Source organism: Oncorhynchus clarkii, chromosome 22 (assembly GCF_045791955.1).
Source record: "Oncorhynchus clarkii lewisi isolate Uvic-CL-2024 chromosome 22, UVic_Ocla_1.0, whole genome shotgun sequence".
NCBI lineage: Eukaryota > Metazoa > Chordata > Actinopteri > Salmoniformes > Salmonidae > Oncorhynchus > Oncorhynchus clarkii.
The window spans coordinates 19,703,975-19,721,571 of record NC_092168.1 but is presented as its reverse complement, the minus strand read 5'-3'; the positions used below and the strand labels follow the sequence as shown (position 1 = coordinate 19,721,571).

The 17,597-nt window shown below is 43.5% G+C and overlaps 1 protein-coding gene across 2 annotated transcripts in view; it reads right to left on the bottom strand.

Annotated features, from left to right (window-relative positions):
• The window catches only part of LOC139380535 (von Willebrand factor A domain containing 8), a 100,060-nt gene that overhangs the window by 72,630 nt on the left and 9,833 nt on the right, over positions 1 to 17,597 (bottom strand). For both annotated transcript variants that reach the window (XM_071123279.1, XM_071123280.1), the window contains exons 6-14: positions 17,401 to 17,565; positions 17,222 to 17,271; positions 17,018 to 17,126; positions 13,039 to 13,143; positions 12,817 to 12,960; positions 10,148 to 10,282; positions 9,743 to 9,820; positions 8,983 to 9,143; positions 2,884 to 2,997 (exon numbers count right to left, since the gene is read on the bottom strand). In XM_071123279.1, coding sequence (XP_070979380.1) covers positions 2,884 to 2,997; positions 8,983 to 9,143; positions 9,743 to 9,820; positions 10,148 to 10,282; positions 12,817 to 12,960; positions 13,039 to 13,143; positions 17,018 to 17,126; positions 17,222 to 17,271; positions 17,401 to 17,565 — 1,061 coding nt within the window. The remainder of the gene's footprint in view (positions 1 to 2,883; positions 2,998 to 8,982; positions 9,144 to 9,742; positions 9,821 to 10,147; positions 10,283 to 12,816; positions 12,961 to 13,038; positions 13,144 to 17,017; positions 17,127 to 17,221; positions 17,272 to 17,400; positions 17,566 to 17,597) is intronic.

Genomic DNA, 17,597 nt, shown 5'->3' with positions numbered 1-17,597 from the left:
TCAAAGTTAGGTAAAGTTTAGGATTAGGGGCAGGTTAGGGTTCAAAGTTAGGTAAAGTTTAGGATTAGGGGCAGGTTAGGGTTCAAAGTTAGGTAAAGTTTAGGATTAGGGGCAGGTTAGGGTTCAAAGTTAGGTAAAGTTTAGGATTAGGGGCAGGTTAGGGTTCAAAGTTAGGTAAAGTTTAGGATTAGGGGCAGGTTAGGGTGAGCTATCAGTAAGTACACCGAACATAAATATAAATACATGCAACAATTTCAATGCCTTTACTGAGTTACAGTTCATACAAAGGAAATCAGTCAATTTCAATGCCTTTACTGAGTTACAGTTCATACAAAGGAAATCAGTCAATTTAAATGCCTTTACTGAGTTACAGTTCATACAAAGGAAATCAGTCAATTTAAATGCCTTTACTGAGTTACAGTTCATACAAAGGAAATCAGTCAATTTAAATGCCTTTACTGAGTTACAGTTCATACAAAGGAAATCAGTCAATTTCAATGCCTTTACTGAGTTACAGTTCATACAAAGGAAATCAGTCAATTTCAATGCCTTTACTGAGTTACAGTTCATACAAAGGAAATCAGTCAATTTCAATGCCTTTACTGAGTTACAGTTCATACAAAGGAAATCAGTCAATTTCAATGCCTTTACTGAGTTACAGTTCATACAAAGGAAATCAGTCAATTTCAATGCCTTTACTGAGTTACAGTTCATACAAAGGAAATCAGTCAATTTCAATGCCTTTACTGAGTTACAGTTCATACAAAGGAAATCAGTCAATTTCAATGCCTTTACTGAGTTACAGTTCATACAAAGGAAATCAGTCAATTTCAATGCCTTTACTGAGTTACAGTTCATACAAAGGAAATCAGTCAATTTCAATGCCTTTACTGAGTTACAGTTCATACAAAGGAAATCAGTCAATTTCAATGCCTTTACTGAGTTACAGTTCATACAAAGGAAATCAGTCAATTTCAATGCCTTTACTGAGTTACAGTTCATACAAAGGAAATCAGTCAATTTCAATGCCTTTACTGAGTTACAGTTCATACAAAGGAAATCAGTCAATTTCAATGCCTTTACTGAGTTACAGTTCATACAAAGGAAATCAGTCAATTTCAATGCCTTTACTGAGTTACAGTTCATACAAAGGAAATCAGTCAATTTAAATGAATGAATTAGGCCCTAATCTATGGATAAGAACACAGATTTGAATCTATTGGTGACCGATGCCTTAAAAAAGAAATTGGGGCATAGATAAGAAAACCAGTCAGTATCTGGGGTGACCACCATTTGCCTCATGCAGCACGACACATCTAATTTGCATAGAGTTGATCAGGCTGTTGATTGTGGCCCGTGGAATGTTGTCCCACACCTCTTCAATGGCTGTGCCAAGTTGCTGGATATTGCTGGAAATCATCGAACCAGTGCATCCCAAACATGCTCAATGGGTGACATGTCTGGTAAGTATGAAGGCCATGGAAGAACTGGGACGTTTTCAGCTTCCAGGAATTGTGCACAGATCCTTGCGACATGGGGCAGTGCATTATCATGCTGAAACATGAGGTGATGGCGGCGGATGAATGGCACGACAATGGGCCTCAGGATCTCGTCACGGTATCTCTGTGCATTCAAATTGCCATCGATAAAATGCAATTGTGTTGGTTGTCCGTAGCTTATGCCTGCCCATACCATAACACCACCACATCCAAGGGGCACTCTGTTCACAACGTTGACATCAGCAAACCGCTCGCCCACACAACGCCATACACGCTGTCTGCTATCTGCCCAGTACCGCTGAAACCGCGATTCATTTGTGAAGAGCACACTTCTCCAGCTTGCCAGTGGCCATCGAAGGTGAGCAGTTGCCAACTGAAGTCGGTTACGACACCAAACTGCAGTCAGGTCAACACCCTGGTGAGGACGAAGAGCCCGCAGATGAGCATCCCTGAAACAGTTTCTGACAGTTTGTGCAGAAATTCTTTGGTTGTGCAAACCCAGTTTCATCAGCTGTCCATTTGGCTGGTCTCAGACGATCCTGCAGGTGAAGGATCCAGATGTGGAGGTCCTGGTTACACGTGGACTGCGGTGGCATTTTATTGTGCCCAGCACAAGGTGCACCTGTGTAATGATCATGCTGTTTAATCAGCATCTTGAAATGCCACACTTGAAATACTTACTAACAGGGATGTAAACAAGTTTGTGTCCACAATTGTAGAGAAATAAGCTTTTTGTGGGTATGGAACATTTCTGGGATCTTTTGTTTCAGCTCATGAAACATGGGACCAACACTTTACATGTTGCGTTTATATTTTTGTTCAGTGTAGTTGAAAAGTGACTAATTAGCTCAAATGCAAAAGTTTTCCGTAATGAGATTTGAAAACGCAACCATTGGGTTAACCTTAATGAAAGGAAACTGGTAAGGATGAGTCATTGGAAACAAAAAACGAGCACACGTTCACGTTATAAACCCACACATCCACCCTCCTTTCGTTTTGCCTTAAGTAACATTCTGTCTTATGTAACCATATCAAACGTAACACAACATACTAATTTGAGTGTCCTGGATTTACTTTCACTATGTTACGTCTAGTCTATGAGACCAGGCTGCGACAGGGAGCTCGAAAGAGAAACGCCAGTTATTATTTGATTTATTTATTTCACCAGGTTAGACTCATTACAAATCTATTTTGCAAGAGACCTGGACAAAATAGTAGCACACAAAATGATGCCACAGGCTGGCAAACAGGAAGTTGCATAGCTGGAGATAATGGGTGAACAGGTTGCTCCCCAGGGCAGCACTGGTGTGACACTTTGGCACCAGCTCTAGCTAACATACATGCCTCGGAATATGTGTCCCTACATGCGTGTATGTGTGTGTACCTTTCCTGTAGCTGTTCGTCTGTGAGCTGTAGCTCTTCCTTGAGTGCCTGGTATCTGTCCCACCTCAGCAGTCTGGACCCGTCATACAGAGACAGCTCTCTGTCATGGAGTAACCTAAATTACAGTAGAGATAGTATTAGTAGGTGATTGATACAGGAACCAGTCACAGTGGCCAGTGACACATTGGACAAACTAGATATAGTATTAATGGTTGACTGATCTAGGACCAGTCACAGTGACCAGTAACCTGTAATACAGTAGACATAGTATTAGTGCATGGGTATTCAACCGGGGACACACAGACCCCCAGAAAATAAACATTATATTTAAAACAATTAGTGCATTTTGCCCCCCCCCCCCAACGTTTTTATGAATATCGCTAGCAACAACACACCCACAGTAGAAAAGAAAAGAGGGGAATATCTTTATAATGATAATGACTTTATTTCTCAAATATTGAGTCATTTACACTCCCTGGAGTATCTGACATAGGCTTTGAAACAGCACCTGCTGCTGGTAAGCTTCCTTGACTTGGACATTCATTTGGTCACACTTTATTTGGAAAGTCCATCTGTAAACTATAATAAACTATCTGTTGATAAGCAACTGTCCATCTGTTGATAAGCAACTGCTTGCTAAGGTTACGGTTCACATAAGGATTAGGGTTAAGGTTAGAGTTAGGGCAAAGGTTAAGGTTAGAGTTAAGGTTAGAGTTAGGATAAGGGTTAAGGTTAGAGTTAGGATAAGGGTTAAGGTTAGGGCTAGGATAAGGGTTAAGGTTAGAGTTAGGATAAGGGTTAAGGTTAGAGTTAGGGCTAGGGTAAAGGTTAGAGTTAGGGCTAGGGTTAAGGTTAGAGTTAGGATAAGGGTAAAGGTTAGAGTTAGGGCAAAGGTTAAGGTTAGAGTTAAGGTTAGAGTTAGGGCTAGGGTAAAGGTTAGAGTTAGGGCTAGGGTTAAGGTTAGAGTTAGGATAAGGGTTAAGGTTAGAGTTAGGATAAGGGTTAAGGTTAGAGTTAGGGCTAGGGTAAAGGTTAGAGTTAGGGCAAAGGTTAAGGTTAGAGTTAGGATAAGGGTTAAGGTTAGAGTTAGGATAAGGGTTAAGGTTAGAGTTAGGATAAGGGTTAAGGTTAGAGTTAGGATAAGGGTTAAGGTTAGAGTTAGGGCTAGGGTTAAGGTTAGAGTTAAGGTTAGAGTTAGGATAAGGGTTAAGGTTAGGGCTAGGATAAGGGTTAAGGTTAGAGTTAGGGCTAGGGTTAAGGTTAGAGTTAGGATAAGGGTTAAGGTTAGAGTTAGGATAAGGGTTAAGGTTAGGTCTGGGATAAGGGTTGAGGTTAGAGTTAGGGCTAGGGTTAAGGTTAGGTCTGGGATAAGGGTTAAGGTTAGAGTTAGGGCTAGGGTTAAGGTTAGGTCTGGGATAAGGGTTAAGGTTAGAGTTAAGGTTAGAGTTAGGGCTAGGTTAAATGTTAGGTCTGGGATAAGGGTTAAGGTTAGAGTTAGGGCTAGGGTAAATGTTAGGGCTAGGATAAGGGTTAAGGTTAGAGTTAAGGTTAGAGTTAGGGCTAAGGTAAATGTTAGGGCTAGGATAAGGGTTAAGGTTAGAGTTAAGGTTAGAGTTAGGGCTAGGGTTAAGGTTAGAGTTAGGGCTAGGGTAAATGTTAGGTCTGGGATAAGGGTTAAGGTTAGAGTTAGGGCTAGGGTAAATGTTAGGGCTAGGATAAGGGTTAAGGTTAGAGTTAGGGCTAGGGTTAAGGTTAGGGCTAGGATAAGGGTTAAGGTTAGAGTTAGGGCTAGGGTAAAGACGTCCGCATACATAGGTTCGGGTTTGCTTTTAGCAGAACTCAGCTAGGCGTAGGCATTAACACAAAAACACTTCCTTAAAATAGTCAGAATCAATCTAAGATAAATGAAGACATCTGTCATTCATTTAGAAATTTTTGCAGAGGTCTTAGTCGCGCAATTTTACATCTAACTAAGATGTTTGGTGCAGTATTTCCCAAGTGAAAAAATGTAATAATCCCTAGAAATAGCAGTAGCCTCGGTTTTTCGGATGACTGCCTTGCCTGGTTCACCAATTACTTTGCAGACAGAGTTCAGTGTGTCAAATCGGAGGGCATGCTGTCCGGTCCTCTGGCAGTCTCTATGGGGGTGCCACAGGGTTCAATTCTCGGGCCGACTCTTTTCTCTGTATACATCAATGATGTGGCTCTTGCTGCGGGCGATTCCCTGATCCACCTCTACGCAGACGACCCCATTCTATATACTTTCGGCCCGTCATTGGACACTGTGCTATCTAACCTCCAAACAAGCTTCAATGCCATACAACACTCCTTCCGTGGCCTCCAACTGCTCTTAAACGCTAGTAAAACCAAATGCATGCTTTTCAACCGATCGCTGCCTGCACCCGCATGCCCGCCTAGCATCACCACCCTGGATGGTTCCGACCTAGAATATGTGGACATCTATAAGTACCTAGGTGTCTGGCTAGACTGCAAACTCTCCTCCCAGACTCATATCAAACATCTCCAATCGAAAATCAAATCAAGAGTCGGCTTTCTATTCCGCAACAAAGCCTCCTTCACTCACGCCGCCAAGCTTACCCTAGTAAAACTGACTATCCTACCGATCCTTGACTTTGGCGATGTCATCTACAAAATGGCTTCCAACACTCTACTCAGCAAACTGGATGCAGTCTATCACAGTGCCATCCGTTTTGTCACTAAAGCACCTTATACCACCCACCACTGCGACTTGTATGCTCTAGTCGGCTGGCCCTCGCTACATATTCGTCGCCAGACCCACTGGCTCCAGGTCATCTACAAGTCCATGCTAGGTAAAGCTCCGCCTTATCTCAGCTCACTGGTCACGATGGCAACATCCATCCGTAGCACGCGCTCCAGCAGGTGTATCTCACTGATCATCCCTAAAGCCAACACCTCATTTGGCCGCCTTTCGTTCCAGTACTCTGCTGCCTGTGACTGGAACGAATTGCAAAAATCGCTGAAGTTGGAGACTTTTATCTCCCTCACCAACTTCAAACATCAGCTATCTGAGCAGCTAACCGATCGCTGCAGCTGTACATAGTCTATTGGTAAATAGCCCACCCATTTTCACCTACCTCATCCCCATACTGTTATTATTTATTTACTTTTCTGCTCTTTTGCACACCAATATCTCTACCTGTACATGACCATCTGATCATTTATCACTCCAGTGTTAATCTGCAAAATTGTAATTATTCACCTACCTCCTCATGCCTTTTGCACACATTGTATATAGACTCCCCCTTTGTTTTCTACTGTGTTATTGACTTGTTAATTGTTTACTCCATGTGTAACTCTGTGTTGTCTGCTCATACTGCAATGCTTTATCTTGGCCAGGTCGCAGTTGCAAATGAGAACTTGTTCTCAACTAGCCTACCTGGTTAAATAAAGGTGAAATAAAAAAATATATATATATTTTTTTTAAATCACCAACGAAGGGGCCAAAAAAATGTGTGTGCTGGAAGAGCCAGAGAAAAAAACTCTGCAAAACACCAAAACTAACAAAACATAACAAAATAACATACTATATGCTCAAACTGTTTTGACTGGGCAGCATACAGTAAACTTAAGGGTTAAGTTTTGGGTTAGGATAAAGGTTAAGGTTGGGGTTAGGATAAAGGTTAGGATAAAGATTAAGGTTGGGGTTAGGATAAAGGTTAAGGTTGAAATGGAATGGGAAGTGGAAATATACACTAAGCACACAAAACATTAAGGACGCCTTACTAATATTGAGTTGCACCCCTCCCCCTTAGAACAGCCTCAAATCGTCGGGGTATGTACTAAACTAGGAGTTGAAAGCGTTCCACAGGGATGCTGGCCCATGTTGACTGCAATGCTTCCCACAGTTATGTCAAGTTGGCTGGATGTCCTTTGGGTGGTGGACCATTCTTGATACACACAGAAAACTGTTGTGTGAAAAACTCAGCAGCGTTGCAGTTATTGAGACAAAACGGTGTGCCTGGCACCTTCTACCATACCACGTTCAAAGGCACTTAAATATTTTGCCTTGCCCATTCATCCTCTGAATGGCACGCTTACACAATCCATGTCTCAATTGCCTCAAGGCTTAAAAATCCATCTCCTCCCCTTCATCTCCACTGATTGAAGTGGATTTAACAAGTGACATCAATAAGGGATTATAACTGTCACCTGGATTCACCTGGTCAGTCTATGTTAAGAAAAGGGGAGGCAGGTAGCCTAGTGGTTAGAGCGTTGGGCCAGTAACCGAATCCCCGAGCTGACAAGGTAAAAATCTGTTGAACTGCCCTTGAACAAGGCGGTTAACCCACTGCTCCCCAGTAGGCCTACATTGTAAATAAGAATGTATTCTTAACTGACATGCCTAGTTAAATAAAATGTTAAATAAATACATTTTTAAAAAGAGCAGGTGTCCTTAATGTGTAAACTCAGTGTATATAAAACATAGGTAAATCATGTTTTTGACTGCACTGGGCCCTTTAACCGTGCTAAAACAGCTGCTCTTAGCTAATATGTGTTTGGAGCAGGGTTTCCATTAGCCGGTAATAGCCAGCTTTTGGCCGCAATTTTTGTTGTGGTTGAAAAGTGGATAAATCAAATTTGAGCTGGCCAATTGTCCAGAAGTAAAATCCCATGGCAAAATAATGCTTTTTAGCCTATTAATTGATGGAAATACCAGTCGATGTAAATACATTTGACTTGTCTTGCTTATCGGTCTAATTTGCATCATTTGATGGAATGAATTTACAGCATACAGAGCAGAAAGTCTGTCAGACAGCACAAGAGTTGATGCTACAGCAACTCAAACAGCACATGCATTTGCAATAGAAGGCAGGCTTCATCAGCGAGTCACACACCACTTTGCAAAGAGCTGGAGGCAGTATGCATTTTGAAAACATAAATTGAATTGTTTGAAACCTGAACGCTTTTACTACATTGCCTACCTCACTTCAAAGTAGCCTAGCCAAACTCGCTCATATCCGTGAGGCAATTATTTCATATCAAATTATTTCATTGTACAGTAGCCAAAGGCACAATCCTAGTCATATTAGCAACCCATGCTAGTTGTTGCATATTAGAGCTCCCCTCTTTCTTCCCAATGGTGTTTTCCCGTTAATTGCATTATGGAACAAACATTTGCACGTAGCCTACTGCCTTATGCGCATTGCTGCTCTTATAATGTGAAGAAATAATAGCTTATCAGCATGTTAAGCTAAACGTTCTGATCTGTTGTATCAGACTCATTGCTTTAAAAAAACATCTTTATGTAACCTAGGCCTACTGATCGTATGAATTTGGGCTCAATCATCCCACAACTGTCCCAGAGTCTGTTTGGAAAAGGCATTTTCTTTCTCGACAAGCTGAACAATAGAATAGGTCAACTTTTCTTCTGTGGGGTAGAGTAGACATAGGTTAGTGATTTTTCTGTTTGTTACTTGTCTTATTAGTTGAGGAAATGGAAGTGGACAGTTATTCTAATTTCAAAGTGCGCATCAGAATTCGGTACACCGTTGCGGTCCCTTGCATGTTCTGCAAATATGAACTACCATAATCTGAATGTGGTTTCTGTCATTCTGAGCACCGTGGGTGGACGACCCAATCAGGTTACGCACCCAATGCATGTGGTTCCGATACATTTCTCAAGTAAATTAAAATGCTGCCGGTCAAATGTTCAGAGCCACAAGTTCCTGGTTTGTGGCGTTACCTTTCTAGCTAATAGAGTATGTTGAGTTTACACTTTTCCAATTATAATGTGGGTAGGTCAAAATAATGAAAAACTATCCACTAAATGTATTAATTTTAAAATGTTGATTACTTCTCCTTGCCGTTATCATTCACCTGATGAAAAAACGTTTTCCTTAACATATGATGGGGGTCCCTGGTTCGCCTGTGAGGGGGTCCCTAGACAAGAAAAGGTTGAAGACCTCTTTATTAGCGGATGACTGATCTAGGACCAGTCACAGTGGCCATTAAGCTGTAATACAGTATGCATGCTATTAGTAGATGATTTGCTATATGTGAGTGTGCACGTGTTCCTGTCTGCATGTGTGTCTGCAACTGCGCATAAGTGACTATGTACCTGGAGAGTACCGACAGGGTTCCCAGGTTAACTCGGTGTATGCCGTCCAGCAGCAGTAGCTTGCCCTCCAGGGCAGCAGTGACCAGGGGAGAGGGTCTCCACGCTGTGTCTCCATTAGCTAACGTGTAGCGCTGCTGTAACAGGTCCCTTGCTGTCATGTCCTATAAGCAGATGACAAAGAGAGAGAGAGATGAGGTGTTGTAATCATTGCCACTGTCTCACAAACACACAGATCCTGACAACCTATAAGCCACATATTGTTTGTAACACACACACACACACACAATCTCTCGCTAAGAAAACATTTTCTTTCACACACACGGCACACAGCGAGTTATGTGAGGAACGTGCTCCTGTGAAATACAGTACATTAACCCCTGGGACAGAGCCATGAGTGACCCATTACCGTGTGTCTGCTATGGAAGGGACAACTGCATGTGTGTGTGTAGTCTGAGAAAGACATCCTTCTCTCTCAGTCAGTTATCAAGTCCATCAACGTGGAATAAAGCATGACAATCAGTCATTCAATCAAAACTCCATTATCGGACTGTTGAACATAATGTTTCCAGTTGTCTTTTGCCAAGAGGAAGATGTGGCATCTCAGTGATGCATCTCTGGACAACTGAACCTCAGCCAAGGGGTTGTTTTCTCCAACACACAGACACAGACACACAGACACACAGACACACACACACAGACACACAGACACACACACACACAGAGCCTCCAAATGAAGAGTTGGGAGGTACTGTATTCCTACCTGATAGAGCATTACAGGCTCAATGCTGTAACCCAGCATCTCAGCAAACTCTTTGGCAACCACTGACTTGCCACAACCCTGAAAACATACAAGACTCGGTCAATGTTGTCCAAGTAGCAAAAGCAAACCAATACACATTAAACGTAACTAAGCATCTTAGACGGAGGTTAGCGTGCGCGTGTCAAATAAAACAATCTAATCCAATTATATTTGCCACGTAAAAAATAACAAGTAATAGAAGAGGTATAGTATGCATAGTAATAGCCTGATGTGGACACAATAGGATATACAGTATAGATAATGAATGTACTATGTCAAGAATGACTGTATTTACAAATATAAATTAGGTAGTGTCTTGGTCAAGCAGGTGAATAAATAGTATATAGCAGCAGTGTGTGTGTGTACCTTAGCCCCTATAAGGCACATGTCTTTGACTAGGTGTGACTGCACCATCTCAGCCAGGAGCTGGGCGTGGCTCGGGGTGCTGATGAATGCGGGGTTACTGTTGGGGGGGCGGGGTGCCTTGGTGCCTGCTGGGACCTGTAATCAGAGAGTATTACAGCTAATATTCTTATTGATGTCGATATTTACTTCGCTTTGGCAACACTGACCTTGTTATTCATGCCATTAAAGCATATTGAATTTCAGAGATACCGATATATATACACTGCTCAAAAAAATAAAGGGAACACTTAAACAACACAATGTAACTTCAAGTCAATCACACTTCTGTGAAATCAAACTGTCCACTTAGGAAGCAACACTGATTGACAATAAATGTCACATGCTGTTGTGCAAATGGAATAGACAACAGGTTGAAATTATAGGCAATTAGCAAGACACCCCCAATAAAGGAGTGGTTTTGCAGGTGGTGACCACAGACCACTTCTCAGTTCCTATGCTTCCTGGCTGATGTTTTGGTCACTTTTGAATGCTGGCGGTGCTTTCACTCTAGTGGTAGCATGAGACGGAGTCTACAACCCACACAAGTGGCTCAGGTAGTGCAGCTCATCCAGGATGGCACATCAATGCGAGCTGTGGTAAGAAGGTTTGCTCTGTCTGTCAGCGTAGTGTCCAGAGCATGGAGGCGCTACCAGGAGACAGGCCAGTACATCAGGAGACGTGGAGGAGGCCGTAGGAGGGCAACAACCCAGCAACAGGACCGCTACCTCCACCTTTGTGCAAGGAGGAGCAGGAGGAGCACTGCCAGAGCCCTGCAAAATGACCTCCAGCAGGCCACAAATGTGCATGTGTCTGCCCAAACGGTCAGAAACAGACTCCATGAGGGTGGTATGAGGGCCCGACGTCCACAGGTGGGGGTTGTGCTTACAGCCCAACACCATGCAGGACGTTTGGCATTTGCCAGAGAACACCAAGATTGGCAAATTCGCCACTGGCGCCTTGTGCTCTTCACAGATGAAAGCAGGTCCACACTGAGTCTCTGCCACACAGAGTCTGGAGACGCCGTGGAGAACGTTCTGCTGCCTGCAACATCCTCCAGCATGACCGGTTTGGCGGTGGGTCAGTCATGGTGTGGGGTGGCATTTCTTTGGGGGGCCGCACAGCCCTCCATGAGCTCGCCAGAGGTAGCCTGACTGTCATTAGGTACCGAGATGAGATCCTCAGACCCCTTGTGAGACCATATGCTGGTGCGGTTGGCCCTGGGTTCCTCCTAATGCAAGACAATGCTAGACCTCATGTGGCTGGAGTGTGTCAGCAGTTCCTGCAAGAGGAAGGCATTGATGCTATGGACTGGCCCGCCCGTCCCCCAGACCTGAATCCAATTGAGCACATCATGTCTCGCTCCATCCACCAACGCCACGTTGCACCACAGACTGTCCAGGAGTTGGCGGATGCTTTAGTCCAGGTCTGGGAGGAGATCCCTCAGGAGACCATCCGCCACCTCATCAGGAGCATGCCCAGGCGTTGTAGGGAGGTCATACAGGCACGTGGAGGCCACACACACTACTGAGCCTCATTTTGACTTGTTTTAAGGACATTACATCAAAGTTGGATCAGCCTGTAGTGTGGTTTTCCAATTACATTTTGAGTGTGACTCCAAATCCAGACTTCCATGGGTTGATAAATTTGATTTCCGTTTATCATTTTTGTGTGATTTTGTTGTCAGCACATTCAACTATGTAAAGAAAAAAGTATTTAATAAGAATATTTCATTCATTCAGATCTAGGATGTGTTATTTTAGTGTTCCCTAATTTTTTGAGCAGTGTATATATATATATATAATTTAGATGAAGATCAGATCAAATTTGATGACCAATTTATGCAGAAAACCAGGTGATTCCAAAGGGTTCACATTATGTCTTGCCACACACACACACACACACACACACACACACACACACACACACACACACACACACACACACACACACACACACACACACACACACACACACACACACACACACACACACACACACACACACACACACACACACACACACACACACACACACACACACACACACACACACACACACACAGCTTTCGGAAAGTATTCAAACACCTTGACTTTTTCCACATTTTGTTACACCTTATTCTAAAATTGATTCATTTGTCTTTTCCCTCAATAGGACCGAATGCACTGTATATATAGAGAGAGAAAGAGAAAAATAAAGAGAAAACGAGAGAGATGAATCTAGTAATGCTAAAGAAAACAGAGAGTTCATTTTAACTAGAAAAACAACCAGATATCACCATTTTGTTACACATCAACACACACCATCTTTAATCCATATTACGTACTTCCATTTCTCTCATAATCCGGCAGATATGGGGCCTCACAGAAGATCAAACACACACACTTCCAGGGTCCCACATGAGAGTTCAAACACACAACAAAAAAGAGCTTTCAAAGAACTGCAGATAACGCCACCATTCTCACTGACCAGGCGACTTGGAACTGAGGACCAAAGCCATATACCGTCTAGTAGATGGCTGTGGACCCGAACATCTCTTTCAACTCTGGTATGTCATTCCTCCAAACCCCACACTGCCCCAGTAGTCAGCCTTCTCTACAGAATGGTTCACAATCACAAAGGGGTTGTGTTACCTGGAAGGTGATGTCCTTGTCTGTGATGCGGACTGTGACGTCAGCCTGGGCTCCAGGCTGGCCGGGCTGCTCTGTGTTCGCTGGCGCCACCTTCAGGACAGCACTGGAAGCCGGCTGCTGACACGCATCCAGCAACTCAAACCTCTGGAAAGAGACGACAACAGTCAGCTGTGTGTGTGTGTGTGTGTGTAACTGTGCATGCCTGTCCGTGTGTGTTCTTACACTAAGAACCCCCTCCACGGCGGTGCAGCCCTCCTTCCCCAACATGGCTTGGTAGGGGTAGAGCCTCTGCACTAGCTGCTGGGACGACAGCATGGGAAAATGCTCCTGGAAGCACACAGGAACAGGGAAAGGGTTGGTTGGTTGGTTGGTTGGTTGAAACTGAATATACAGTATCACTCAAAAGTTTGGACACACCTACTCATTCGAGGGTTGTTCTTTATTTTTACTATTTTCTACATTGTATAATAATAATGAAGACATCAAAACTATGAAATAACACATATGGAATCGAGTGTTAAACAAATCAAAATATATGTTATATTTGGGGCCTCCTGGGTGGCGCAGTGGTCTAAGGCACTGCATTGGGTTTCAAGCCCAGGCTCTGCCGCAGCCGGCCGCGACCGGGAGGCCCATGGGGCGGCACACAATTGGCCCAGCGTCGTCCGGGTTAGGCCGGCAGGGATATCCTTGTCTCATCGCGCACTAGTGACTCCTGTGGCGGGCTGGGCGCAGTGCACGCTGACCAGGTTGCTAGATGTACGGTGTTTCTTCCGTCACATTGGTGCGGCTGGCTTCCGGGTTGGATGTGCGTTGTGTCAAGAAGCAGTCCGTACGAGTCCGTACGGGAATTGCAGCGATGAGACAAGACAGTAGACACTACCAATTGCATACCACGAAATTGGGGAGAAAAAGGGGTAAAATAATCAAATAAATTTTAAAAATAAATAAATATATACAGTGCCTTGCGAAAGTATTCGGCCCCCTTGAACTTTGCGACCTTTTGCCACATTTCAGGCTTCAAACATAAAGATATAAAACTGTATTTTTTTTGTGAAGAATCAACAACAAGTGGGACACAATCATGAAGTGGAACGACATTTATTGGTTATTTCAAACTTTTTTAACAAATCAAAAACTGAAAAATTGGGCGTGCAAAATTATTCAGCCCCCTTAAGTTAATACTTTGTAGCGCCACCTTTTGCTGTGATTACAGCTGTACGTCGCTTGGGGTATGTCTCTATCAGTTTTGCACATCGAGAGACTGACATTTTTTCCCATTCCTCCTTGCAAAACAGCTCGAGCTCAGTGAGGTTGGATGGAGAGCATTTGTGAACAGCAGTTTTCAGTTCTTTCCACAGATTCTCGATTGGATTCAGGTCTGGACTTTGACTTGGCCATTCTAACACCTGGATATGTTTATTTTTGAACCATTCCATTGTAGATTTTGCTTTATGTTTTGGATCATTGTCTTGTTGGAAGACAAATCTCCATCCCAGTCTCAGGTCTTTTGCAGACTCCATCAGGTTTTCTTCCAGAATGGTCCTGTATTTGGCTCCATCCATCTTCCCATCAATTTTAACCATCTTCCCTGTCCCTGCTGAAGAATAGCAGGCCCAAACCATGATGCTGACACCACCATGTTTGACAGTGGGGATGGTGTGTTCAGCTGTGTTGCTTTTACGCCAAACATAACGTTTTGCATTGTTGCCAAAAAGTTCAATTTTGGTTTCATCTGACCAGAGCACCTTCTTCCACATGTTTGGTGTGTCTCCCAGGTGGCTTGTGGCAAACTTTAAACGACACTTTTTATGGATATCTTTAAGAAATGGCTTTCTTCTTGCCACTCTTCCATAAAGGCCAGATTTGTGCAATATACGACTGATTGTTGTCCTATGGACAGAGTCTCCCACCTCAGCTGTAGATCTCTGCAGTTCATCCAGAGTGATCATGGGCCTCTTGGCTGCATCTCTGATCAGTCTTCTCCTTGTATGAGCTGAAAGTTTAGAGGGATGGCCAGGTCTTGGTAGAGTCTTGGTACTCCTTCCATTTCAATATTATCGCTTGCACAGTGCTCCTTGGGATGTTTAAAGCTTGGGAAATATTTTTGTATCCAAATCCGGCTTTAAACTTCTTCACAACAGTATCTCGGACCTGCCTGGTGTGTTCCTTGTTCTTCATGATGCTCTCTGCGCCTTTAACGGACCTCTGAGACTATCACAGTGCAGGTGCATTTATACGGAGACTTGATTACACACAGGTGGATTGTATTTATCATCATTAGTCATTTAGGTCAACATTGGATCATTCAGAGATCCTCACTGAACTTCTGGAGAGAGTTTGCTGCACTGAAAGTAAAGGGGCTGAATAATTTTGCACGCCCAATTTTTCAGTTTTTGATTTGTTAAAAAAGTTTGAAATATCCAATAAATGTCGTTCCACTTCATGATTGTGTCCCACTTGTTGTTGATTCTTCACAAAAAAATACAGTTTTATATCTTTATGTTTGAAGCCTGAAATGTGGCAAAAGGTCGCAAAGTTCAAGGGGGCCGAATACTTTCGCAAGGCACTGTATATATGTTATATTTGAGATTCTTCAAAGTAGCCACCCTTTGCATTGATGACAGCTTTGCGCACTCTTGGTATTCTCTCAACTAGCTTCATGAGGTAGTCACCTCAAATGCATTTCAATTAGCAGGTGTGCCTTGTTAAAAGTTAATTTGTGGAATTTTTTTCCTTCTTAATGTGTTTGAGCCAATCAATTGTGTTGTGAGAAAGTAAGGGTCTTATACAGAAGATAGCCCTATTTGGTAAAAGACCAAGTCCATATTATGGAAAGAACTTTGAAAGTTTCTGCAAGTGCAGTCGCAAAAACCATCAAGCGCAATGATGAAACTGGCTCTCATGAGGTCCGCCACAGGAAAGGAAGACCCAGAGTTACCTCTGCTGCAGAGAATAAGTTAATTAGCGTTAACTGAAACTCAAATTGCAGCCCAAATAAATGCTTCACAGTTAAAGACAGACACATCAGACCTTCATGGTTGAATTGCTGCAAAGAAAACACTACTAAAGGACACCAATAATAAGAAGAGACTTGCTTGGGCCAAGAAACACAAGCAATGGATATTAAACTGCTGGAAATCTGTCCTTGGGTCTGATGAGATTTTTGGTTCCAACAGCTGTGTCTTTGTGAGACGCAGAGTAGATGAACGGATGATCTCCGCGTGTGTGGTTCCCAATGTGAAGCATGGAGGAGGTGTGATGGTGCTTTGCTGGTGACAATGTCAGGGATTTATTTAGAATTCAAGGGACACTTAACCAGCATGGCAATCACAGCATTCTGCAGCGATACGCCATCCCATCTGGTTTGCGCTTAGTGGGACTATCATTTGTTTTTCAACACACCTCCAGGCCGTGTAAGGTCTATTTGACCAAGAAGGAGAGTGATGGAGTGCTGCATCAGATGACCTGGCCTCCACAATCACCCGGCCTCCACAATCACCCGACTTCAAACCATTTGAGATGGTTTGGATGAGTTGGATCGCAGAGTGAAGGAAAAGCAGCCAACAAGTGCTCAGCATATGGTGAAGCTGGTTGAGAGAACGCCAATAGCATGCAAAGCTATCATCAAGGCTAAGGGTGGCTACTTTGAAGAATCTCAAATATTAAATATATTTGTTTAACACTTTTTTGGTTACTACATGATTCCATATGTGTTATTTCATTGTTTTGATGTCTTCAGTATTATGTAGAAAATAGTAAAAAATAAAGAAAAATCCTTGAATGAATAGGTGTAAAATTGCCTAAATAACTGATTGATAAGTTGGTTGACTTATTGTCTAATTGATTGATTGTTTGGTGGGTGAATTGACTCTTAATAATGTGGAGGAGTAGACCCATACCAAGGATATGTCCCTCACCTCTACATCCATTTCCCTCCAGACGTTTCTCAAAAGTACTGGAAGAGCAGGAGGCAGGTTGTCCCCAGAGAAGTCAGGCAGACCTATACCCTCACTCCTCTCCCCCCCCCCCCTTCATGCTTCGCTCATCCCTCCCTCCATCGGTCTTACCAGTACTGTGAGAGCAGGAGTCAGGCTGTCCCCAGAGAAGTCAGGCAGACCAAGGCTAGCCCAATACCCTCACTCCTCTCCTCCCCCTCCTTCATGCTTTGCTCATCCCTCCCTCCCTCCATCGGTCTTACCAGTACTGTTAGAGCAGGAGGCAGGTTGTCCACAGGGAAATCAGGCAGACCCAGGTTGGATGACTCCTGGGAACAGAGAGTGGTGGCAAACGACAGCAGCTGGGACACCCTGAGATACAAAGAGACAACACAGCACACGTATTAGGCTATTACTAAATTATAACTCTGTTCAAAGTTGTACAGCATTAGTGTGTGTGTCTGTACCTCTCGGCAGGCACGTTTGGTCCAACAACGTACAGGATTTCCAACTGATCCTGAGAGAGAAGAAATAGGAAGTAATCAGACACGACACTGGTTCTTCAAAGTGTTTCTCCTTCTTACCCACATCTGTAATGAATATAGCCCGTAGGATAGGCTAGTTGATCTGGGATCGTTGCTCTAACCTTGAAGGGTAGGTAGTAGATGTCTCTGGCTTGGAAGCGGGATCGGAGGGGCGGGTCCAAAGGGTTGCCTTTGTACCGGGGGACAGGAAGTCCCAGGGCGATGACCCGGAAGTCCTCGCTCACACGCACAATCTGCCACGCATCCAGCTCCTCTTTGGTGTGCTCCTGCAGGGGACAGGGTTAAATCAACTGCCTTT